The sequence below is a fragment of the Neovison vison genome, chromosome 13, assembly GCF_020171115.1.
Source record: "Neovison vison isolate M4711 chromosome 13, ASM_NN_V1, whole genome shotgun sequence".
Classification (NCBI taxonomy): Eukaryota; Metazoa; Chordata; class Mammalia; order Carnivora; family Mustelidae; genus Neogale; species Neogale vison.
Window position 1 is genome coordinate 39,932,667 of NC_058103.1, and position 27,886 is coordinate 39,960,552.

General features: G+C 35.2%; 1 protein-coding gene and 1 pseudogene across 1 annotated transcript in view; both read left to right on the plus strand.

Moving 5' to 3' along the window:
• The window catches only part of C13H14orf39 (chromosome 13 C14orf39 homolog), a 58,606-nt gene extending 41,527 nt beyond the window's left edge, over positions 1 to 17,079 (plus strand). The window contains exons 13-17 of the mRNA XM_044230128.1: positions 1,964 to 2,025; positions 3,335 to 3,510; positions 7,463 to 7,607; positions 14,047 to 14,104; positions 16,883 to 17,079. Coding sequence (XP_044086063.1) covers positions 1,964 to 2,025; positions 3,335 to 3,510; positions 7,463 to 7,607; positions 14,047 to 14,104; positions 16,883 to 17,079 — 638 coding nt within the window. The remainder of the gene's footprint in view (positions 1 to 1,963; positions 2,026 to 3,334; positions 3,511 to 7,462; positions 7,608 to 14,046; positions 14,105 to 16,882) is intronic.
• Positions 4,569 to 5,939, plus strand: LOC122894012 (annotated as a pseudogene).
• Positions 17,080 to 27,886: the final 10,807 nt, after the last annotated feature.

The following is a 27,886-nucleotide window of genomic DNA, read 5'->3' on the forward strand; positions in this document are numbered from 1 at the left end:
ACCCCTAATACAGATATGTGGGGAAATGCATATGTCTGGCATAGTCTAGCTGCTGTTCAGCATATATAGTAAGGCTTCATACCCAAAAAGGCATGTAATTATCTTAGAAGAAAAAAGGACTCTTTTCAACAATATCCAAGCTCGTCTTTTGAGGAAGTTAATATGTGATGAAAATAATAGTTGTGACTTAACTGCAAAAGACAAAAGCTTTCAGATGATCAAATAGAAAAAGGTCTATTCAAGGTAGGAAAGAATTTCTTAAATAAGAATTAAAATGCCCAATCAAAAAGTTTGATAAATTTGGCTATACTAAACTTAAGAATTTCTTAAGACATAAAGAGAATGGAAGGGGAGCCCGAATGACTTAGACATAAAGAGAATGGAAGGGGAGCCCGAATGACTCAGTCGTTTAAGTGTCTGCCTTCAGCTTAGGTCATGATCTCAGTCTTGGGATCAAGTTCCATGTTAGGTTCCCTGCTTAGTGGGGAGTCTCCTTCTAGCTCTTCCTCTGCCTGCCACTCTGCCTACTCTTGTGCTCTCTTTATCTCTCTCAAATAAATAAAAATCTTAAAAAAAATAAAAAGAAATGAAGACAATAGGATATATATTTTTTTAAGATTTTATTTATTTATCAGAGAGAGAGAGGGGGAGAGAGCAAGCACAGGCAGACAGAATGGCAGGCAGAGGCAGAGGGAGAAGCAGGCTCCCTGCTGAGCAAGGAGCCCGATGTGGCACTCGATCCCAGGACGCTGGGATCATGACCTGAGCCGAAGGCAGCTGCTTAACCAACTGAGCCACCCAGGCGTCCCAATAGGATATATTTTTAACACATAAAACTTTCAAAGGACCAGTTTCCAAAAATATATAAAGAATTTCTACAAACCAAGAAGAATAAGTCAAACAACCCAATTAGAAATATGTGCAAAATATACAAGTAGGCACTTCAAATAGAGCAACTCATATGGTAAATAAACATAAGAAAAGATGCTCAGCAAATTAGGAAACTGAAAAAGCCACAGTGAGCTATTACACATCCAACAGATTAGCAGATTCAGAAAGTCTGACAGTGGTAAGTATTATTGAGAATATAGAACAATAAGGACTCATAACTATTGGAGGAACTCATTTATAAATGACTGTATATTGAGACTATATATAAATTATAATTAAAGCTAATGGTTTTGTCTGGTGAAACTGAATGAGTTCCTAAGGTAAGTTGGGATGGCTAGGTACCACAGCAAAAATTGATAAATAGTTTGGAAAATAAACTCTGGAAAATAGTTTAAAATTTGGTAAAATGAAAGATATACATACTCTTTACCTCGTAATCACCCTCCTAGGTATATACCTGGAGAAATATAAGTACATACATACAAGTATATATGTAAAGATCACTGTTTGTAAGAGTCTCAAAGTAGAAACACCCAAATGCTTGTTTACTAGTAGAACAGATGGATATATTATGTTGTTTGTACAATGGAATGCTTAAATCAATACAAGTAAGCAAATTATGTCTATATGAAACAATACAGATGAATTTCACAAGCATATGCTGAATAAAAAAAGCAAGACAACACTTATATTACCATTTTATCATATAACATTTTAAGACAGGAAAAATAACTGAATTACTTAGGTGATAAAACTATAGAAAGCAAATCAAGGAAATTCAGGATAGTCAATACCTCTGAGGAGGACAATATGAGGAATATGTGGACATTTGGAGTATGTATGATGTTCTGTTTCTTTACCTGTGTGATGGTTACATGGGTATTCTCTATAAATTTCTTTTAAACTGTTCACATGGGTTTTATTCTCTTATCTGTGTGGATTGGGTTAAACTATATGAAACCTATTTTTGTAGGTCAAAAACAGTTAAATATTCACAATTTCTTACTGTTTATGTTTTCTTTACAATTAAATTGCCAAAAGAAAAACTAGTTTGTTCTCCTGTAACAAACAGATGCTGAGAGTGAAGATAAAGGGACAGTAAGACAATTGAGAGAATCGAAATGTACTTCACAAGTAAGTCAAATATTTGATTTGTGATTTCTAAGCAAAATATTTCCATTTAAAATGCTGTTTCCGCTTTAATTTCAGATTAGTGAAGATTATATATGTGAGGTCTAGGTGTTTTAGGTTAGTAATCAAGTTCCTGTGATGTTAAAGCTTCTATTCCTTAGAGGAGTTCTAGATTTAAAAAATGAAGCCACAAAAAGTTTATATGAAAATACACAGAGTTGTTCTTAATAATTGATCATATGTATATGTATATATACATATATATTTATATCACAACTAAATTACAACTGAAGAAAACAATTTTGTTTGGTAAAATTGAATGACTTTCTAAGGCAGTTCAAGACTGGTGTTTGCCGCAAAAGTATTTTCCAAAATATTTTTTAATAGTGGAAAACATTAATGATAGATGTAGACAATGTTTATTGGCTTTACTAAGTTAGCTGCTAAGGGTTAAAGCAAGACAAATGACACAGTAGAATTCTGCTCAAGAAGAGCAGGTAAAGGGGTGCCTGGGTGGCTCAGTGGGTTAAGCCTTCTGCCTTCAGCTCAGTTTATGATCCCAGGGTCCTGGAATCGAGCCCCACATCGGACTCTCTGCTCTGCGGGGAGCCTGCTTCCCCCCCACCTCTTTGCCTACCTCTCTGCCTACTTGTGATCTCTGTCTGTCAAATAAATAAATAAAACCTTAAAAAAAAAAAGCAGGTAAAAAGAACATTTAAGATTTTTTTGGTAGACAGACCCAAATTGTTTCTGAAATAGGGTTTATTATAGCAAACATATTTCAGGAATCATAGTCCTACCCCACAAAATGATATAAGGGAAAATTAGTATTCACGTTTTCAACCTTTGCAGGAAAGTAATGAATTTATAAGGACAAAATGTGCAAAGAACACAACCAATGAGAATAAGATTACTTGGAAGTAAATCACTTTTCCCTTCCTGTATATCATAGACAATCCATGAGCCAGTGCATGATGTAGAATTTTAAAAAACATCCTTAACCATTTTTCTTCATCAATTTGAGTATGTTCTGGCTATCATTTACTTTTTTAGGTAGAGGTAAGGGAGGTGGAGCTGGGAAGAAAAGAGAAATCAGAAAATTAAAAACTTTTTTTCCATATTTTACACAATTCTATTTTGGTATCTCTTTCATCAATTATTCTTATTTTACTTATTATGTTTATGACATATAACATCATTGATTAATATGGTGTTTTTTCCTCACACATTTTTACATGTGAATTTGTTAATGTAATAACATTTAAAAAAATAACATTCATTTTTATAGTTTTTTATTATTTTGAATTTGCAGGTTATATGTGCAGAACATTTTGAGAAGCCAATAGAAAATAATAGTGATGAAGTAGAAGAAAGGGCTGAGAACTTTCTACAAACTTCTGAAATTCCTTTATTTTTAAAAACACCTGAAGCTGTGAAAACACCTGAACCTTTGGAGAAATTATTCCCTAAAACCCCCTCTTTTGAAATGTAGGATTTTAATTAATAACTATTATTAAAGAATCTATATATGTTGAGCCAATATTTTATAAATAATTGATAAGAATAGTAAAATGTCTAGTACCTATAACTTTTAAAAAGGTTTTATTATGGAGTATTTCAAATACACAAAGGAGAGAGACTAGTGTAATGAACCTCCATGTACTTATTGCCCTCTTTAAACAATTACTAACATTCTGCCATTCTTGTTTCATATAACCTCTTCCCCATTTTTTCTACAGCATTCAGCTGAAGTGGATATAGATTATGAGTACTTATCCAGTGCAATAGTATACATTTAAGATTTTCTAAAGTATAAAAAGTATATGAAAAATATTAAATGTCAAGTTAAAAAGTTACTATCATGTATGGAAAATTGTGGACATCATTGAATAATGTTCCAGCTGTCATTTTTCCTTATGTTGTAGTGTCTAAAGCAAGAATTGCCATCTGTTACGTAACTTTGGTGTAGGCAGTAATATCTCTTAACATGATTATTTAACTTGGATAACCACAGATTTGTTGTTTACAGCTAAGAGAAAAGGTTGCATTTAACCTTTTTGTTTAGTTTAATCCCTTTTTAAACTACAGAATGAAAGATTCTTTTAAAACAATGATTCCACTTCAGAACTCTCTCACCCATGTTCTACTTCTGTATTTGAAATTGCTAATCAGTTTTATATAGTAAAGTCATGCTGTTGATTCACACACAGTATATTCAAAGTGGAATTCACCATCAAATATGAGAACTGTAAAAGGATATGTTTGCCATAAACCTCCACTTATGGATGAGAAAACTGATCTGTAAAGTTAAGTGACTCATTGATGGTCAATGGAGACAGTTACAGAAAGATCTTCAGATTTTTGTCCTATCTGTCAAAAGCATAAACTGTCTAAACCCTTTATAAGTATTGCTCATTTAATATTCACAACTTTATGAGATGTAAATATATTATTATTCTTATTTTATAGAAGAGGAAACAGACTCCCAGGTGATACAACTTGACAGTGATTGAGTTGAGATTCAAATGCAGGCAGCTCAGGAGAACATGCTGGATGGTGAAGAGCCAGAGACAAAGACAAGAATAGAGGAGCTGCTGGCTGAGAAAAGGGCTGTTGTTTCTGGGTGTGGGGACACTAGACACTGGGAAGGTCGCTGCAACCAAAAAGAAGTTCCTCGAGTGATCTGGACCCTTCACACACCCTGATTTCAAACTGAGCACTGAATTTCTCATTTTTGTTAGATACTTGTAAAGTTCTGGTCATTGGACTGGAAGCTTAGGATGTGAGCTCCTGAAAAATCTGGCGTTGTCTGGGTTTAGACAGATTTATGTTATAGACATGGACACTATAGATGTTTTCAATCTAAATAGGCAGTTTTTATATTGGCCTTAAGATGTTGGAAGACCTAAGGCTGAATTGCTGCAGAATTTCTAAATGACAGAGTTCCTAATTGCAGTGTAGTTCCATATTTCAACAAGATTTCAGGATTTTAATGACATTTTCTATCGACAGTATCATATAATTATAAGTGGACTGGACTCTATCGTGGCCAGAAGATGGATTAATGGCATGTTGATATCTCTCCTAAATTATGAAGATGGTGTATAAGACCTAAGCTCCATTGTCCTTTGGATAGATGGAGGGACAGAAGGTTTTAAAGGAAATGCCTGGGTGATTCTGCCTGGAATTACTGCTTGTATTGAATGTGCACTAGAACTGTATCTTCCACAGATTCCACAGATCTCATGTACACCTTTGAGTCTATGCCCAGGCTACCAGAACACTGTATTGAGTATGTAAGGATCCTGTAGTGGCCTAAGGAGCAGCTTTTAGAGAAGGAGTTCCATTAGATGGAGATGATCTTGATCATATTCAGTGGATTTTCCAAAAGTCCATCAAGAGAGCAGGACAATATTAAGGGTATTACCTAGAGATTCACTCAAGGAGTAGTAAAACAAGTCATTCCTGCAGTAGCTTCTACAAATGTAGTCATTTCAGCTGTGTGTGCCACTGAGGTTTTTAAAATAGCCACAAGTGCGTATATTCCTCTTAATACTTGGTATTCAATGATGTAGATGGACTGTACACATATACATTTGAAGCAGAAAGAAGGAAAACTGCCCAGCTTATATAGCCAGCTTCCTTAAAATATCCAGTGTTCTCCAACCACTAAACTCCAGGCGGTTTTAGATTATTTAACCAATAGTGCTTTTCTACAGATGAAATCTCCAGCCATCTCAGCCACTTTAGAGGGAAAAAATAGAACACTTTACTTACAGTCAGTAACCTCTATTGAAGAATGAACAAGGCCAAATCTCTCCAAGACATTGAAAGAATTGGGACTCATTGATGTGCAAGAACTGGCAGTTGCTAATGTCACCATACCACAAACTGTATTATTCAAACTTCATTTTACTTCTTTTTTTTTTCCAATTTATTTATTTTCAGAAAAACATTATTCATTATTTTTTCACCACACCCAGTGCTCCATCCAAGCCGTGCCCTCTATAATACCCACCACCTGGTACCCCAACCTCCCAGCCCCCGCCACTTCAAACCCCTCAGACTGTTTTTCAGAGTCCATAGTCTCTCATGGTTCACCTCCCCTTCATTTTACTTCTTAAGGAAGATCAGTCTGCACATAATAGAAAATTCATGGAAATATATTACGTGGATGCTAAGAAATTTAAGTCATTTTTAGCATTAGTGTTGCTGGAATTTGACTTTTTAAATATAATGAAATACTCTTTTTAAAAAATTTATAACTTACCCTTGAAGATAGAATTTTGAGGTTGGTAATTGTAAGCATTTTCATTAAGAATATGGGAAGTGATGCCTGGAGAGGGAGATAATGAGCAAATGTATTCTTTCAGAGGAGGAGATAAGCACTCTCTTGTGTCTGAATTTTGTTCCTATGGTCAAAGAAAGCATTCCTCCGTTTTCATTTGAGCACCCACCTACAGAAGAGATGTCCCTTTAAAGAAAAAAAGAAATTAGGTTTTAAATAACATTGATTATTATACCCTGACACCTAGAACATATTGAACATAGCCTATTTCTTGCTTGATTTAATATTCATTTATTTGTAGTTATCAAATGAATATTAACTATTGCAAACTTTCTTTGTCCATACTAATTTTATTTATCTATCTATTTTTGGCTATTGATATCTCTTCTTTCTTAACATATAATTGTTTCAGGGGTCCAGGTCATTCATACTAATTTTAAATGGTGTTATAGCTGAATACCTGTGCATGGAAATGGGAACTATTTTCATGTTTACTTGTGGTGCCATAGAGGCCAATATGCACTATATTAAAGCCAAGACATGGATGTTCAGAAGAAAAAAAATACAGGCAGCTCTGCCTCCAGAATTCATTTAGCCACTTTCTTCTCTAATTATTGTTCCCAAATCATTTTATAGTTTAACTTCCTTGTGCAACAATATGTAATGACTGACTCCTCATCAATACTAAAATCTTGTAATTGTCTTTCAAGATCTTGGAGACATAGCCTGAAAGTTATGAGCTGGGAATTTGAATCTGGATTGCTGAACTCAAATCCCAACTCTGGCACTTTCATTTCTTGGAGAAAGTCATTTAACCTTTCTATGCTTCAAAATTTTCTTCTGTAAAATGGAGGTGGTAATAATAGCACTTATTTCATAGGTTTACTGTGAGGAATAAGTAAATTAATGACAGTGGAAATATCTAGAATAGAGCCAGACAGTATATTCTCAGTTGGAATTCATTATTCCATAACTGATCTACTTTAACATTGTTATCTACCTCAAACTATCTTTTTCTCAAGAGGTTTGTCACTTTAAGAACTATTCTCTTCCTTTTTCTACTGCGCGAATTCTTATTTCCATGATATTGTTTACTGGTCTACAATATTTAATAATATATTTTTAACATTTTTATTATTTCTTATTTCTTTGTAATAGAAACAGAAATATAATGCCTGGAAGTCAAACACAAAAGGAATCTCCTGGATTTTCTTTTCTTATAAATTATACTTCTAGATCTCCTGGATTGAATTTATTTGATTCTACTATATTTGATTCAGAAACCTCATCAGATCAGGTAATAATGAGAAACTAAAGTTTTATTTCTAAAAAACTCTACACTGGTACCTCAAGTAATTTTTTTTTTTTGAGAGAAAGAACACAAATGCACTCATACATGTAAGCAAGGGTGGGGAGGAGCAGAAAGAACTTTTTTTTAAAAAGATGTATTTCTTTATTTGAGAGAGAGTAAGCAAGTAAGTGAGTGAGCAGGGAAAGGGCAGAGGTAAAGAGAGAATATTAAGTAGACTCCTCACTGGTGCAGAGCTCGAATTGGGGCTCCAACTCATAGCCCTGAAATCATGACCTGGGTGAAAATGAAGAGTCAAAAGCTTAACTGACTGAGCCACAGTTCATGTGCCTAACTTCTAAACAAACTTTTCATTTCTCAGTGTGAAAAATTCTCCAGGTTATTAGTCAGTGTTTTTATTTACATATGTGTACATAACAACATTATTGGTTAATTTTAAAAGACCTAGTTTTCTTCTCGTAGTGATTTATGCTATTCAGTGATAGAACAGTAAAGTGCTTATTTCCATATTTGGCAATTGAAACTGAAAATTAAGATGTGCCTTATTTGGTCAGTAGAGACAGCACAGTATAGTAGTCAAGACCAGATTCTGATGCCACCTGGTTGAGTGTGTTCTGGATGTAGGATTTTGGGTACATAGCTTCCTGTTTCTCATCTGTAAAATGGAAACAAGAATTTTTGCCATTGAGGGGGTACCTGGATGGGTCTGTTAGTTGAGTATCTGCCTTTAGCTCAGGTTCTGAGCTGGGATCTAGTCCCCCATTGGGCTCCTTATTAGTCAGGGAGCCTGCTTCTCCCTCTGCTTACTGCTCTTCCTGCTGTGCTCGCTCACTCTGTCTCTCTCTCTCACAAGTAAAATCTTTAAAAAAAGGATTTTTACCATTGGTTTTATGTATATTAAATGAGTTTATATACCTAAAGCCGTAGAAAAATTCTAAATAATGAATAATGTATATGGAAGTATAATATAGTATTTTTGGTTGTTTCTCATTTAAATTAGTCACATTTGGCCAGTTTTATGTGGATTAGAATATTCCTTCCTGTACCCCCAACATTATATTAAATGGTTGAAATTACAAATTTATTGTTGGATGATATAGTATTATATACTTCATAGTATTTCATGATAAATACTTTGTCTCAATTTTTATCTCAATGCTATTTCAAAAACAGGTAATTCCAAGAAGGTGTATGCTGGGCATTAAAAAAATAGAACATCATTGGATAATTGTCATTTTTAATATTAAGATTAATGGAAAATACGTGCATGTAACTTTAACAGGAAACATGTACATTTGGGTAAAGAAGACCACAAAAAGTACTGAAAAAATAAATATTGAGTACATAGACATATGAGATAGCTATATAGGAATAAAATATTGTAAATGTGTATTTCTTCCCAAAATAATTTATAAATGTAATTAAATTCTAATCTAATTGGAATCCTGGCAAGATGGTTTATCTTTAATTTTTTGTTTGGTTTTGTTTTGTGGTCTTGGGGTGGGGAATGAGATTCACAGATAATTACTAAGTTTCCTGGTCAAGAATAATCAAGAAAATGTTCAAAAACAAGATTGGCAATACATTTAAGGTGGAATCCTAGAAAAAAATTAATCCAAAATAAAGCAGAGAAGTGACAGAGTAACAAAACTCAGAGAGAGCAAACAGAAAACAAATAGTAAAATGTTAGACCCAAATATCATAAGTTTTAATAATCCCACTAACTATAAATGAGCTAATCACTCCATTAAAATGGAGATTATAAGAGTGGATTAAAAAACAGCTAGTTGATAACTACTATAAGCTATCAACAGGAAACATTTTTTACTTTTTTTCTTTTTTCAAGTTTTTGTTTAAATTTCAGTTAGTTAACATACAGTGTAATATTAGGTTCAGGGTAGAATTTAGTGATTCATCACTTACATACAACACCCAGTGCTTGTCACAATAAGTGCCTTCCTTAATGCCCATCAACCTTTCACTATTTGCAGATGACATGATACACACACACTCACACATAGAAGAATATTACTCAGCCACCAAAAAATGAACTGTTGCCATGTGCAACAATATGAATGGAACTAGAGGGCATTATGCTAAGTAAAATAATTCAGTCAGAGAAAGACAAATACTATATGATTTCACTCATATGTGGAATTTTAAGAAAGAAAACAGATGAACATAGGGGAAAGGAGGGAAAATAAAGTAAGACAGAGAGACAAAAGAGACAAACAGAGAGACAAACCACAGGACTCTTAACAATCAGTAACAAACTGAGGGTTTTGAACAAACCCTAAAGAGGAGGTGGGTGAGGGGTTGGATAACTGGGCATTAAGCAGGGCACTTGATATAATGAACACTGGCACTGGATGTTATATGCAAGTCAAGTCATGAAGCAGTAAATTCTACCCCTGTAACTAATACTACACTAGTTAACTAACTTCAATGTAAATAAAATCCTGAAAGAAAAAAATCCTGAAGTTAGTGGTTAGAAACAGATACATCATCATAAAAACAGTAAGAAGGTCACAATGGCTATACTTATATCATTTTAGGTAATCTTCAAGACAAAGCATATGGCTAGAGATGAATCTTTTTTATTATGTTATGTTAAAAAAATCTTTTACTATGTTACTCATCATACAATACAACATTACTTTTTGGTGTAGTGTTCCAAGATTCATTGTTTGCATACAGCACCCAGTGTTCCTTGCAGTATGTGCCCTCCTTAATACCCATCACTGGGCTAACCCATCCCCCCACCTCTTTCCCCTCTAAAAACCTCAGTTGGTTTCTTGGAGACCATACTCTCACATGGTTCGTCTCCACCTCCAATTTCCCCTCCTTTGTTTTTCTCTTCCTTCTCCTAATGTCCTCTGTGCTATTCCTTACGTTGCACAAGTAAGTGAAACCAGATGATAATTGACTTTCTCTGCTTGACTTATTTCACTTAGCATAATATCCAATCCTTTCCATGTTGATGGAAAAGCTGGATTTTCATCCTTTCTGATGGCTGAGTAATATTCTATTGTATGTATGGACAATTTCTTAAGAATAAAAGGGCTAGGGACAACTAGATGGTTTAGTACGTTAAGCATCTGCTTTCAGCTCTGGTCATGATCCCAGGGTACTGGGATCAAGTCCTGCATTGGGCTCCCTGCTCAGTGGGGAGCCTGCTTCCTCCTCTCCCTCTGCCCCCTGCTCACTCTTTCTCTAATAAAAAAAATAAAAAGTCCAGTTCTTAAGGAAGATGTAACAATGACATATGTGTATGTGCCTAATAACAGCTTCAAAATACAGAAACAAATGAAAAACAGACCATAAGGAATACAGTCAATGATACTGTAATAGCAATGTAATGGGATGGATTGTAGTTATGCATGTGGTTATAGCATCATAGCATCATGTATAAACTTGTCAATTCACTAAGTTGTGCACCCAAAACTAATGTAACATTGTCAACTACACTAAAAAAATACAAAAACAAAAAACACAAACTTGACTGGAGATTTTTAGCACCCTTCTCTCAGCATTTGATTGAATTAGATAACATAATCCATAAAGGTCTATAAAATCTGAACAATACCATCAACCCTCTTGGCCTAACTGACATTTATAGAACACCAACCACACAGCAACTTCAGCTCCGCAGCTTATATAGGCACGTCTTTTTTTATTGCACTGTGCGGATACTGCCTTTTTTTTTTTTTAAATAAATGAAGGTTTGTGGCAATTCTGTGTCAAACAAGTCTGCTGGCAACGTTTTTCCAATAGCATTTGCTCATTTTGTATTTCCGTGTCACGTTTTGGTAATTTTCACAATATTTCAAACTTTTTCGTTATTATTATATTTGTTATGGTGGTCTGTGATCAGTGATTACAGCTCACTGAAAGCTCAGGTGAAAGTTTTCTATAACTACATGCATAACTACATATTTTAGCAATAAAGTATTTTTAAATTTATGCATTTTTAAAGATGTGACACTGTTGTACACTTAATAGTGTAGTATAAACATAACTTTTATATCCATTGGGAAACAAAAAATTCATTGTACTTGCTTTATTCTGATATTCACATTTTTGTGGTGGTCTGGAACCAAACTTGAAATATTTCTGAGGTGTGCCTGTATATTCTTTTCAAGTTCTGTTGGTATATTCACCAAAACCATATTCTGGGCTATTAAATGAGTCTTACTAAATTTCAAAGGATTGAGATCAGACAGAGCATGTTCTCTGCCCACAATATAATTAAATTAGAAATGAATAAGATAGAAGGAAAATCCTAAGTAAGTAGGGCATGGATCAAGGAAGAAATCAGGAGAGAAAGTAGAGAAGATTTTGAAATGATTATGAAAATTCAGTGTATCAAAATTGAGGGATATTGCCAAAACTAGAATAAAACCATAGCTTTAAATAATATAATTAATATTTTAAATAATTCAGTTGATAGAAAAGAAGAAAGGTCTAAAATCAGTGACCTAAGTTTTCACCTTGAAAATCTAGCAAATAGGGCCCTGGGTGGCTCAATCAGCCTCAGTCTCTCCACTAAGCTGAGAGCCTGCTTCTACCTCTCCTTCTACCTACTGTTCCTCCTGCTGTGTTCTCTCTCTCTCTCTCTCTTTTTGTCAAATAAATAAATAAAGCTTAAAAAGAGAGAGAGAGAGACGGTGAGTGAGCTCAGTTGGTTAAGCGGCTGCCTTCAGCTGAGGTCATGATCCCAGGGTCCTGGGATAGTCCTGCATTGAGTTCCTTGCTATGCAAGAGCCTACTTCTCCCTCTGCCTGCTGCTTCCCCTGCTTGTGTTTGCACTCTGTCTCTCTCTGACAAATGAATAAATAAAATGTTTTTTAAAAAAGAAAGAAAATTTAGAAAAAGAGATAAAGTAAACCCAAAGTAAATAGAATGAAAAAACAAAGGAGATAAGAGAAATCAATGAAATAGAAAAGAAGCAATAGAGAAAATTGACAAAGCCAAAGTTGGTTCTTTGAAAAAAATGGACAGAATTTATGAACTGGTCATTAAACTGACAAAAATAAGAAAAATTACCTATTTTATAAATAAAATATTATAGATCCTATAGACATTAATAATAAAAATATTGTTGAAAAGACTGGTAAGGGGAAAGTGAGAGTAGTCAAATGTGATAATGATACAAGGATTGATAAATTGATCAATAGTATGGGCTAGAAAGTCTTGAAACTTTAAATATTCATCAGATCTTAGTAAGAGGAAGGATTCTCTAAGCATTAAAACAGTGGAAGAAGAGCCAAAAGTAAATAAAAAGAGTTTGGGTTTGGTTCTATAGAGAATTTTTGTATGTTAAAAAAATATTTTAAAGACAAAATGATAATGTGATATAAAATATTTGCAATAATATAAAGAATTAATGTCTTTAATATATAAAAAGCTTATATGGATTAGTAAGAATTACTACTTCAGTAGAGATATATACAAAGTTCTTTAGATGAATAGATAATAATTCACTGAAAAAGAAATTCAAGTACCTTATAAAATCTCTGGGAAAAACAGCTTTCCTTATTAATTGTCAAAATGTAAATCTGTGCATAACAGTATTTATTCAAGTGTAATTTGTATTAGGAAAAAAAACCAGAAGTGACCTAAATGTCCAAAGTGAAAGAATGATTGCAAACCAAGAAACAGACTCTTAACTATAGAGAACAAACTGATGGTTACCAAAGGGTAGGGGGTGGGGGGATGGACTAATTAAGGAGTGCACTTATGATGAGCACTGGGTTTTGTAAGTATTGAATCATTAAATTGTTCACATGAAACTAATATCACACTGTATGTTTTTAAATAAAAACTTTTAAAAAAGAAAGAAATTGTATGGTATATTCATATGGAAGAATATGAAAATTCCATGAAAAGAATCTGGTTTTAGAAGAATAGTGACGGGAAAATGCTCATTATGCAGCATTAAGAGAGAAAAAGGGACAGAAAACTGTGTTATTAGGATCCCATTTAAAAAAAAAACCTGTTTTACAAAGAAAACAAACTCTTTTGGCAGCAAAACTTGATCTGAACTGATGTGAAGCTGTCATATTTCCCATTATTTTTACAAACTGGAGAACAATACCAAGAACCTGTTATGTAAAAGGCCTCCAGATAAAGCAAAAGTTAATTAGAATTTTAGGTTATATTAATATTCCAAAGTAGGAACTATCTTTAGTACACTATATATATCCTTTTAATGTATTATCTATTGCCAGAATCAAGTCACTAAGCCTTATTTTAATATAAGCAAATGATAAGTTTTAAAGCACAGAAATGTGCTATATAGAATGTTGCTGTTTCATCTACTATAATTATGCTTATTAAAAGAACCAGGTTTTATATTCAAATATAAATGCCATATATACTGTTTTACTGATTTCTTGAATAATACTGAATGGAAATTATTTTTCAGTTTAATGAACATTATTCTGCTGGAAATTTAAATCCTCTCTCTTCACAACAAGAGATTGGTAAGTGATTTGAAGTTTGCTACATACAAAAACATGTTAACTTCCTCACTTTTTATTTAGTTTGCCTTCTGATTTTCTCAGGCCCTCAGTTTATTCTCTTAAAATTCTATTACTTCTGCACCACTCACTAATTATTTTTTGTAACAATTTATCTTCTTTCACTACGCCACTTAATTCTGCAATAAGTACTAGTGACTTAACAATTATTAAACATTATGGGTATTTTGTATTTATTATCATATTCACTATCTTTGTAGCATTTGGAATAGTTGATTATTCTCGTCTTCTTTCCGAAGTTTTTAGATTTCCTCCTATATCTCTGGTGCTTTATTTTATTTATTTATTTGACAGACAGAGATCACCAGTAGGCAGAGAGGCAGGCGGAGAGAGAGGATAAAGCAGGCTCCCTGCCAAGCAGAGAGCCCGATGTGGGACTCGATCCCAGGACCCTGAGATCATGACCTGAGCCGAAGGCAGAGGCTTTAACCCACTGAACCACCCAGGTGCCCCTCTCTGGTGCTTTTTATTGGGTCTTCTTTCTTCTCTTATCCCATGATTGATTCATTCAACATACAAATATGTATGTGTATACATATATTTTATATTCAGTACTGCTCTAGCTCTGGTGATTAGTGGACATTTCTTTTTCTTTTTTTCTTCTTTCTTTCTTTCATTTCTTTCGGTTCCACATACAAATGAAATCATACATTATTTGTTTTACTCTGACTTACTTCACTTAGCATAATGCTATTAGTGTTACTATAAATAGCAGGATTTCCTGGCTTTTTCACGGCTCAATAATATTCCATTGTGTGTGCGTATGGATGTCTATACATATATATTTCTTTTCCTTGCCTGGCTGCTCTATCTAGGACTTCCAGTACTACTTTGAATAGGAGTGGTAAGAGTAGATACTCTTGCTTTGTTCCTGATGTTAAAGGAAAACCTCTCCTCCTTTCACCGTTGAGTATAGTGTTACCTGTGGCCTTGTCATATACGGCTTTTATTACGTTGAGATATGTCCCCTCTATGCCTAAATTGAATTTTTATCATGAATGGATGTTGAATTTTGTCTAATGTTTTTTCTGCATCTATTGAGATGATCATATGATTATTTTCTTTTATTCTGCTAATGTGATGTACCTAACCTCATCCAACATACATTTAAAGCCTTTTCTAATAAAAATAACATATGCTTTTGACCAGACCAAAGAACAAACTACAACCCAAATATGCCCACACTTTCTTATCTACTTAATTCTTCCTGAAATCCTCAACTTCCATTTCTTTCTAACCATCTTCCAAGACCAGTTTCCATAAATCCTTTTATTTCCCTTCAACTTTTCATCCCCAAAAGATATCTCCTTCAGTTTTCTATATTTTCTTTTTCTATATACTTTAAAATATTCTGTTGTCTGTTGTTACTTATTAACATATAAAATCTCTTCTAATCACAGATCTTTGAGGACAGGGATTCTGTTTTATTCACTTTTGTATTGTCTACAACAACTTGCACATTAATCTGTTATTTTATTTATAATGAGTATAGGTGGGGTTTTTTTTAAAGATTTTATTTATTTATTTTACAGACAAAGATCACAAGTAGACAGAGGCTGGCAGGGAGAGAGGAGGAAGCAGGCTCCCTGCTGAGCACAGAGCCAGATGCGAAGCTCTCACTCTATAAAATAAATAAAAATAAAATCTTAAAAAATTCCTTTTAGAACTGTAGAAGCCTTTTCACTGTTCTGTTCATTTCCTTGAACAATGCCACAAACAGTATATTGTAGTAATTCATAAACAATAGTTGAATAAGCTTGACTTCTGCAGTATCTCTCAGACCCAACGTCTTTCCCCATTCACTTTGCTATGACTGTAAGATCAAGCCTTCTTTCCTGTTATCCCCACTTGTAGATACTCTACTGTTCCAAACTTCCTATGTATTCTTTCCTTAGTGAGACTTATAAAAAGAAATTGCTCAAATTATTTTGGTGGGGGCACAGGGAATGGGAGAGTGAGAATCTTAAGCAGGTCTACACTCAGTGTGGATAAGGAGGCAGGGCTTGATCTCACAATCCTGAGATCATGACCTGAGCCAAAATCAAGAGTCCATTGCTTAACTGACTGAGCCACCCTGGTGCCTCTCCACTTGAAAACTTTTAATGGCTTTCTTTTACATATAAAGTCCGGATTCTGTAGTTGGACATTCAGTAGTCTTTCCAAGCTCATCTTCATTAATACCCTTTTAATAACTTTTTATTATTTCTCAGTGTTCCTGACAAGCTGAATTGATTTCTGTTACCCTTATACTTCTATGCATGCCTGTTTCTGTGCCTCTGTGCTGTTCTTTCCAGTTGAGGAAAGAACATATATACTATGCCATATATACTAGCCCTTATTATACTCAAGTTCAAGTTACCTAAAAGTAATTTTGGATCTATTTGATTTTTCATAGTACAAAGGACAGCTCTTTGCATATAAGAATACAACTATTAATAATTGTAATTATTTGGTAGTAACTATGCAGAATTAGTGCTGAGGTATACGTTAGCTACTAAAAATGCTTTTAAAACTACTGTTTCACTTACACTTCACTGTTGAGTATAAAGAGTGGTGCTTTAATTTATTAATTATTATTTAATTATTAATAATATTAATATTAATAATCACTTAAGTGATTCAGTGTTGCCCTATTTATTGTTTACAGTACACCATAATTTAATAGATTATGCAAATTATGTAACATGAATAGCATGGTATTGAAATGTTTATCTTCCTCAGGAAACTTATTTGGAAAACCAGAAGGAGAAGATGCTTTCACATTTTCTTTTTCATCAGACTCTTCAACTCATACATTTGGAACTGGAAAAGATGATTTTAGTTTTCCATTTTCATTTGAACAGGATCAAAACTCAACACCTTCTGTAAAAGGCTTTTCCTCTTCCTCACAAAGTACAACACAATTTACTTTTTTTTGAGCTCATTACTAATTTCTCAAATTATTTAACTGCTCTGTAATCATCTAGGGCATAAATTTACATTATTACTTAAAAATGAAGACTACTTTCTTTTCTTGATTAAAGCAGTAATGGGTTACCATAGTTACATTATTGATTATATATTTAAATATTGATGGAAATTAACCCTATGTCATCAAATTTGTTTTATTTGAAACATTTGCTGTCATAATTTACTTTGATTTTGATTTTGCAAACCCTCTTTAGACAGAATTAATCTTAATAGAATTTGATGCTTTTTCATTGATCTTTACTATAAGTATTAAGCCTGCTTAATGCTCCAGAACCTGAGTTTCATTCTGGTAGTATTTTAGGTGTTTTGATAAGAACAAGAACTTTAGGCTATCAGAAGATTTTTTGGTAGTAACTATGCAGAATTAGTGCTGAGGTGTACTTTAGCTACTAAAAAATGCTTTTAAAACTGCTGTTTCACTTACACTTCACTGTTGCAGTATAAAGAGTAGTGTTTTAATAATAATTTCACAATTCATGTTATTGGTAGTGAATAAAATATGTTATTTTCTTCTAATATAACAAATAATAAAAGTCTAATTTTATCAGTTATTCTAGCATCTTTAGTGGAAAGCAGTTAAATATGAAGGGCTGGAGTAATTTTTGAAAATTAGATCATTGTATTAATGATAATACTGTTATATTTTCTTGCTTAAACTTTTTTGAGGAACATTTAAAATTTTGTTTACTGTTTCTAACAAAAAAAATTGGCCCTCATGTTTTATATGCAGTATTTGCTTGTGAATTGTAAGTGAAATGAAGATACTTAAATTTTGATGAAATTATATGAATGTATTATTCAATGTCTGTATTTTGTGCTTTCTAAATTGGTTACATTGAGTTATTGAGTAATAAAGAGTCTTGACACCAAATTCTGGTGTGTGAGTGGTGACAGATTTTAAGTTTCACTGCATTTTCTTTCCCTTCTGCTCCACAACTGATCAAGCTGATAAGCAAGCCCAGAGATTCCCACCTTTAGCACCAGTGGGACGTTCAAGCCCTGTATAGGAACTCTTGATCTGGACCCACCCACAACCATAAAAACCCACAGCCATTGATCTCTCAAGCCATTTTAAGACAAATTACGTAGTCCTGCCTGCTTTTTTTAGAAAAACGTCATTATATGAGTAATAAACATTTTCATACCGTACTGGGGTGTATGTGGTGCCATTAGTCTCAATATCCAAGCCAAATTTTGGTGAGAGTCTCTCTTGCTTCTTCAGGGTGTCCACAATATATCACAATTGTGTTAAATTAAGCCTTCCCAAAGACTTGACAGAAGTCAGAAAATAATACAGCTAATGAGTGAAAGAATTTTTTTTAAAGATTTTATTTATTTATTTGACAGACATCACAAGTAGGCAGAGAGGCAAGAATTTGATGCTTGCGGGGGAAGAGAGAGAGAGAGAGCGGGGGAAGCAGGCTCCCTGCTGAGCAGAGAGCCCATGTGGGGCTCAATCCCAGGACCCTGGTATCAAGACCTGAGCCGAATCTGACTGCCTCTCTTCCCCTACTACAATTCATGTTTAAAGCCATAGTCGCCCAGGAAAGAAAATAGAGAGAGGGGCACACTTTATGTGTGTGCCTAGTACCTAAGGAATTAGAAGGAATCAGCTGGGTTTGGGAGTTGTCTTATGTTTTCACTTTTTTTTTTTTTTTTGCGGGGGGTGGGGGGAATCTGGGGTTTTGTTTTGAGGAGGGGTGGGGAAGGCGAGGGAGGTGAGGGTGGGGTGAATCCGCCTCTACTTGTTCAAACTTCTATGCACTGAAACTCTTGAGTACAGTAAGATGTGCCCATCATGTGAGAGCATATGCAATCATTAAAAAGCTTCTGGCATGCAGTTAAAAAAAAAACAAAAAAACAACTCTGTTAGCGTTCAGAGAAACAGAACCAAGAGCATCCATTTCTGTCTTCTATCCATGTATTTATCCATAATCTAGATTTATTTTAAGGAATTTGTTCTCATGATTGTGGAAATTGCAAATCCTAAATCTGTAGGACAAATTGGCGGGATGGAAATTCAGGTAAGTGTTAATGTTACAATCTTGAGTCTGAAATCCACAGGGCAAATCAGGCAGGCTAGAAACTCAGGGTTTCTATATTAAAATCCAAATTCCTTTTTTTTTGGGAAACCTCTGTCTTTGCTCTTCAAGTCTTCAAATGATTGGATAAAGTCTGTTCACATTATTATGAATAATAATCTGCTTTATTCAAAATATACTGATTTAAATGATAGTCACATTTAAAAATACCTTCACAGCAAGGCACATACCTCAATATTATCAAAGCCATCTATGAAAAACCCACCACAAATATCATTCTTAATGGAGAAAAACTGAAAGCTTTTCCGCTAAGGTCAGGAACACGGCAGGGATGTCCATTATCACCACTGCTATTCAACATAGTACTAGAAGTCCTAGCCTCAGCAATCAGACAACAAAAGGAAATTAAAGGCATCCAAATCGGCAAAGAAGAAGTCAAACTATCACTCTTCGCAGATGGTATGATACTATATGTGGAAAACCCAAAAGACTCCACTCCAAAACTGCAGAACTTGTACAGGAATTCAGTAAAGTGTCAGGATATAAAATCAATGCACAGAAATCAGTTGCATTTCTCTACACCAACAATAAGACAGAAGAAAGAGAAATTAAGGAGTCAATCCCATTTACAATTGCACCCAAAACCATAAGATACCTAGGAATAAACCTAACCAAAGAGGCAAAGAATCTATACTCAGAAAACTATAAAGTACTCATGAAAGAAATTAGGAAGACACAAAGAAATGGAAAAATGTTCCTTGCTCCCGGATTGGAAGAATAAACATTGTGAAAATGTCTATGCTACCTAAAGCAATCTACACATTTAATGCAATTCCTATCAAAGTACCATCCATCTTTTTCAAAGAAATAGAACAAATAATCCTAAAATTTATATGGAACCAGAAAAGACCTCGAATAGCCAAAGGAATATTGAAAAAGAAAGCCAAAGTTGGTGGCATCACAATTCCAGACTTCAAGCTCTATTACAAAGCTGTCATCATCAAGACAGTATGGTACTGGCACAAAAACAGACACATAGATCAATGGAACAGAATAGAGAGCCCCGAAATAGACCCTCAACTCAATGGTCAACTAATCTTCGACAAAGCAGGAAAGAATGTCCATTGGAAAAAAGACAGCCTCTTCAATAAATGGTGTTGGGAAAATTGGACAGCCACATGCAGAAAAATGAAATTGGACCATTTCCTTACACCACACACGAAAATAGACTCAAAATGGATGAAGGACCTCAATGTGAGAAAGGAATCCATCAAAATTCTTGAGGAGAACACAGGCAGCAACCTCTTCAACCTCAGCCGCAGCAACATCTTCCTAGGAACATTGCCAAAGGCAAGGGAAGCAAGGGCAAAAATGAACTACTGGGATTTCATCAAGATCAAAACCTTTTGCACAGCAAAGGAAACAGGTCAACAAAACCAAAAGACAACTGACAGAATGGGAGAAGATATTTGCAAACGACATATCAGATAAAGGACTAGTGTCCAAAATCTATAAAAAACTTAGCAAACTCAACACCCAAAGAACAAATAATCCAATCAAGAAATGGGCAGAGGGCATGAATATACATTTATGCAAAGAAGACATCCAGATGGCCAGCAGACACATGAAAAAGTGCTCCATATCACGCGGCATCAGGGAAATACAAATCCAAACCACAATGAGATACCACCTCACACCAGTCAGAATGGCTAAAACTAACAAGTCAGGAAAGGACAGATGCGGGCGAGGATATGGAGAAAAGAGAACCCTCCTACACTGTTGGTGGGAATGCAAGCTTGTGCAGCCACTCTGGAAAACAGCATGGAGGTTCCTTAAAAAGTTGAAAATAGAGCTACCCTACGACCCAGCAATCGCACTATTGGGTATTTACCCTAAAGATACAAATGTAGTGATCTGAAGGGGCACGTGCACCCAAATGTTTATAGCAGCAATGTCCACAATAGCCAAACTATGGAAAGAACCTAGATATCCATCAACAGATGAATGGATAAAGAAGAGGTGGTGTATATATACAATGGAATACTATGCAGCCATCAAAATAAATGAAATCTTGCCATTTGTGATATGGATGGAGCTAGAGGGTATTATGATGAGTGAAATAAGTCAATCAGAGAAAGACAATTATCATATCTCCCTGATATGAGGAAGTTGAGAGGCAAAGTGGGGAGTTTGGGGGGTAAAGAAGGGAAAAATGAAACATGATGCAAGAGGGAGGGAGAAAAACCATAAGAGACTCTTAATCTCACAAAACAAACTGAGGGTTGCCAGTGGGGGGGTGGGGAGAGGGTGGTTGGGTTACGGACATTGGGGAGGGTATGTGCTATGGCGAGTGCTATGAAGTGTGTAAGCCTGATGAGTCACAGACATGTACTGCTGGGGCTAATAATACATTATATTTTAATACAAAATAAGAAATTTTTAAAAATCTGCTTTCAGCTCAGTTCATGATCCCAGAGTCGTGGGATCTAGCCCCACAGGCTTTCCTTCTCAGCAGGGAGTTTGCTTCTCCCTCTTCCTCTGCTCATGCTCCCCCTCTCTCTGTCAAGTAAATAAATGAAATCTTAAAAAAAAAAAAAAAAAAAAACTTTAGAGTCATATATTTAATTTGGGGTCTGTGATATATTTAAGTTATTTTTTTTAAGATTTTATTTATTCATTTGACAGCAATCACAAGTAGGCAGAGAGACAGGAAGAGAGAGAGGGGAAGCAGGTTCCCCACTGAGCAGAGAGCCCGATGTGGGCTCAATCCCAGGACCTCGGGATCATGACCTGAGCCGAAGGCAGAGGCTTTAACCCACTGAGCCACCCAGGCGCCCCTATTTAAGTTAATTTTTGTATAAAATGTGAGGTATGTATCAAGATATAATTTGGGGGGGGGCATCATTTGTTGGAAAGATTGGCCTTTCTCCACTGAATGACTTTTGTATCTTTGGCAGTAATCAATCAAAATGTTCACGTTAAGTTTTTTTGTTTGTTTGTTTGTTTAAGTAGGCTTCTCTCTGAGCATGGAACCCAATGTGGAGCTTGAACTCACAATCCTGAGATCATGACCTGAGGCAAAATCAAGAGTCAGATGTTTAACCAATGGAGTCACGGGTACCCCTATATAGGTCTACATGGGGACTCTGTATTATTTTCCATTGATTTGGGTGTCTATACTTTCATCTAGAGCACATTATCTTGATTACCATGAATTATAATGCATCTTGAAATTGGGTGATGCAAGTCCTCCAACTTTGTTCTTTGTAAATATTACTTTAGTTCTTCTAGTAGTTTTGCCTTCTATATTTATTTTAGAATGAGCTTGTTTATTTTTGTAAATGTCTGTGGGATTGTAACTGGAATTGCATTAGCCCTATAGATTCAGAATTTGGGGGGGCGGGTCAGAGAGAGAGAGAATCTTAAACAGATTTTACACCCAGAACCCGATGTGGGTTCAATCTCACAACTCTAAAGTCATGACCTGAGCTGAAATCAAGAGTCAGATGTTTCACCAACTGAGCCACCCAGGTGCTGATCACCCAGTTGACGTATAGATTAAGCATGTTAACAATTTTGTGTCTTCTAATCATGAACATGGTGTATCTCTCTATTTGCTTTCATCTCTTTGATTTCTTTCATTAGTATTTTGTCATTTTCATAGTCCTGCACAAACATATATTTGTTTTTCTTCTTTTTCCTCCATTTGGTACTATTGTAAATGTATATTTTTTCTACTTTTTATTTTGAATGCCAATTATTTATTGCTAGTATGGAGAAATAAAGTTGATTTTTGTGTATTAACCTTACATCCTGTAATCTTGCTAAACTCACTTAATAGGTTTTGTAGCTTATTTATATATTCTTTGGGAGTTTCTATGTAAGTAATGTTGTCTGCAAATAGAGGCAGCTTTCTTTCTTTTTTCCCTCAGTATAAATGCTTTTTATTTCTTTTGCTTATATTATTTCACTGGATAGGACTTCTAGTAAGATGTTGAATAGGGGGTGGGAAGAGAGGACATCCTCACTTTTTACCTAATCTTAGAGGGAAAGCGTTCAGTCTTTCACTCTTTAGTATGATAGCTGTAGGTTATTATATAGTTGCCTTTATCAGGTTAAGAACATTCCATTCTATTCATAGTTTGCTGTGAATTTTTAATATGAATGGCTATTGAATTTTGTAAGATTCTTTTTCTGCAACAATTGATATTATCATATTGTATTTTTTTTCAGCCTATTAATACAGTAAATTACATTGGTTGCTTTTTAAATGTTGAACCAGCCATGATTTTCCTTTTTAATATATTCTGATTTCAATTTGATAATATTCTTTTGAGGGCTTTTGCAATTTATGTTTATGAGAAATTTTGATTTGTAGTTTTTTTCTGTTGTCTATTGGTATTAGGGCAATGATGGCCTCATAAAATGAGTTAGGAAGTATTCTTACCTCTTCTGTTTTGTGGAAGAGATTGTATAGAATTGTCTTTTTTTTTTTTTTTTTTTGGTAAAAGTTTGGGGAAACTTACCAGTGAAACCATCTCATCCTGGAGTTTCCTATGTAGATGGTTTTAAACTTTGAATTCAATTTCTTAAATAGTTAGAGGAATATGCTATCTATTTCTTCATGAATGAGTTTTGATTGATTGTATCTCAAAGAATTAGTCCATGTCATCTAGGTTTTCAAATTAATAGTCATAGGGCTGTGTGTAATATTTCCTCATGAATCTTTTATTGTCTATGTAGTCATTAGTGATCACTGATAATTTGTAGTCTATCTGTCTGTCTCTGTCAGTCTGGCTAGAGGATTATCCATGTTACTGATTTTTTCCCTCTAAAACCACTTTTTGGTTTCATTGATTTTTCTGTTTTCAGTTTTATTGGTTTATACTTTTTACTATTCCCTTCCTTCTGTTTGCTATGGCTTTAATTTTCTTTCCTTTAGTTTCTTAAAGTGGAAAATTATATTACTTATTTGAAACCATTTGTCTTTTCTCATTAGTACTTAATGCTATAACATTTCCTGTAAACTCTGCTTTAGCTATATCCATCAAATTTTGATATTTTTTATTTTTATTTTTACTTAGGTAAAATTTTACTTCAGTTGATATTTCCTATGGGACTTTCTCCTTGACCCATGGGTATTTAAGATTTATTTATTTATTGACAGACAGAGATCACAAGTAGACAGAGAGGCAGGCAGAGAGAGAGGAAGGGAAGCAGTCTCCTTGCCGAGCAGAGAGCCCAGCTCGGGGCTCTATCCCAGGACCCTGGGATCATGACCCAAGCTGAAGGCAGAGGCTTTAACCCACTGAGCCACCCAGGCGCCCCGACCCATGGAGAGAAGGAGTTGAGGGAAATTGGAAGGGGAGGTGAACCATGAGAGACTATGGACTCTGAAAAACAGTCTGAGGGGTTTGGAGTGTCGGGGGGCGGGGGGGAGGTTGGGGGAACCAGGTGGTGGGTATTACAGAGGGCACGGATTGCATGGAGCACTGGGTATGGTGCAAAAATAATGAATACTGTTATGCTGAAAGTAAATTAAAAATAACTTAAAAAGAAGTTTGTTTAATTTCCATACATTTTCTTTAAAACATTTGACAGAGAGAGAGAGTGCACAAGCAAGGAGAGTGGCAGGCAGAGGAAGAGGGAGAAGCAGGCTCCCCATTCAGCAATGAGCCTGGTGCCCACTCGATTGCAGGGCCCTGGGATCTTGACCTGAGCCAAAGGCAGATGCCCAGCCAACTGAGCCACCAAGGCACCCCTAACTTCCACACATTTAGGGAATTTTAAGTACCTGTCTGTCATTGATTTCTAGTTTAACTTCATTATGGCCCAAGAAATACTTGGTATGATTTCTTTTTCTTTTTTTCTTTCCTTCTTTCTTTCTTTCCTTCCTTCCTCCCTCCCTTCCTCCCTCCCTCCTCTACTCCCTCTCTCCTTACCTTCACCCATTCTCCCTTCCTTCCTTCCCCCCTTCCTTCCTTCCTTCTTCTTATGGTGCAAAAGTGCTTTATTACAGCAGGAGGACAGGATCCGTGGGTAGAAACAGGTGATTGTGAGGTGTGGCTGATGATTTGTTTTTGGTTGGGGGTGGGGTGGAGATAAGGGAATTATCTAAAGGGATTTCTTTTAGAGAAAACTTGTAAGATCCTGGAGGTCTGGCTATTATCAAGCTAAGGTTGCTTTTAGTCTCTAGCAAAGCATTAACATTAAGGCATCTGTGAGTCCCTTGAAGAACATCACACTCTGCTTGTCTCAGGTATTTATCAAAGGGCTGTAAATTATAAGGAAATTTAATTTTATCTACATTTCTCTTGTCTTTGTTATATTTTACTCCCTGAACAATTTTGACCTTTAAATCTTCAAGGTTGCTGAGGGTGGAAGGTCTTATCTTCTGTAACTTCTTCCTGCTGAATAGGGGCATAGAGATGTCCCTACCTATGGGTCAACATTGATCTGTTGGGGAGCTTATATATGTTGGGGAGTTATGAAAGGCAGAGGCCGGGGCGCCTGGGTGGCTCAGTGGTTAGGCCGCTGCCTGCGGCTCGGGTCATGATCTCAGGGTCCTGGAATCGAGCCCCGCATCGGGCTCTCTGCTCAGCGGGGAGCCTGCTTCCTCCTCTCTCTGCCTGCCTCTCTGCCTGCTTGTGATCTCTCTCTGTCAAATAAATAAATAAAATCTTTAAAAGAAAAAAAAAAAAAGCAGAGGCCACCAAATCTAAGGTAGACAACATATACGAATCTTCTTGAGTAGAAAGCATCATCTGTTGGCTTAAAGTTATGACAGTGAAGGAGTCTCGGCACCAGGTAGAGAGACACTGAAAAAGACAACAAAATAAAGTAAATATTTTGAGAAAGTGGTGCCTGGGTGACTCATTCGGTTAAGTGCCTGACTCTTGATTTTGGCTCAGGTCATGATCTCAGGGTTGTGAGATTGAGCCCTGGATTGGGGCCCCGTGCTGAGTGTGAACACTACTTAAGATTCTCTAGCTCCCGGGTGGGAGGTCAGGGTACCAGGTGGTGGGTATTATAGAGGGCACGGATTGCATGGAGCACTGGGTGTGGTGCAAAAATAATGAATACTTTTATGCTGAAAATAAAAAATAAATTAAAAAAAAAAAAGATTCTCTAGCTCCCTCTCTCACTGCCTCTCCCTTGTCCCTGCACATGCATGCACGTGCATGCTCTCTCTCTCCAAAAATATATATATATAAAATATTTATTTAAATACATATTTATTATATATATAAATTTAAATAAATATTATATATATATATATATATTTTGGAGAGAGAGAGAGCATGTACGTGCATGCGTGTGCAGGGACGAGTAAGCTTTAAGAGCTACCCTATGACAATTGCAATTGTCATAGGGCAATTGCACTACTGGGTATTTGCCCCAAAGATACAGATGTAGTGAAAAGAAGAGCCATATGCACCCCATTATATTCCCACCAACAGAGCACGAGGGCTTTTCTCCACATTCTTGCCAACACTTGTTATTTCTTGTCATTTTCCTTCGACCACTTGAACTGGTGTAAGGTAATATCCCGTTGTGCTTTTAATTTGCATTTCCTTGATGATTAGGGATGCTGAGCATCTTTTCATGTGTATTGGCCATCTGTATGTCTTCTTTGGAAAAATGTCTACTCAGGTCCTCTACCCATTTTTTGTCAGATTATTTGTTTTTGTGTGTGTGTGTTGATTTGTATAAGTTTTTTTTATATTTCAGATATTAACTCTTACTGGGTTATCTGCAAATATCTTTTCCCATTCAGTAGGTAGTTTTTTGTTGTTGTTGTTGTTGTTGTTGATGGTTTCTTTCACTATGCAAAAGCTTTTTATTTGATGTTGTCCTAATAGTTTGTTTTTGCTTTTGTTTCCTGCCTTAGAAGAAATATGTAGAAAAAGGTTGCCATATTGACATCAGAGAAATTACTGCCTGTGCTCTCTTCTGGGATGTTTATGGTTTCAAGTCTCACATCTAGGTCTTTAATCTACTTTGAGATTTTTTGTGTGTGTGTATGGTGTTAGAAAATCCATAAAAAATCTAGCATAATTTTATATTATATGTTCTCCATCTAATATCCCTGGTGTCACACTTGCTAACTATTATTTTCTTACAACTTAGCAGTCTGATTACCCATTCACCTTTTTTTAAGACTTACAGTATAAAATACTTGGAAATTAATTTGGGCATATTTGCCTCTTTTTTTTCCCCCAGAAGAAGTAATCCCATAATTTTCAGTATTGACTTGTTGACTCAGGTTAAATACAAATTATAAAGGAAACACAACAAAAGTTTAAAAATGTGAAGCGGGTGAGTTTAGCAAGAAGCATTACAAAACAGGACATATTTATCTGTGGCAATGGAATTTAGGCAGCATTTTGAGATTCTGAACTAAAAGAAAACTTATTTAAGTTGGATCGACTTTCTTAACTGTACTGAAACCATACCATCACTATTTAAAAATCATTTGACTTGGTTATTTAGTGTTTGATTCAGTGTAAACATTAAGGGAACCCACCATTTTACTGACCTTGTTTTTTCTCAGTGTTTCATTAGATTTTTAAGAGTGTAACTTAGATCAAATTTAAAGCTCAGAGGAATGAAACAACTTTCTACTTGTTAAGGTACTTTAACATAGTTAGGGAATAAGATACAAATACTGCTGACTAGAACATATTGAGATGTGTAGATTTATAGTCTAAAA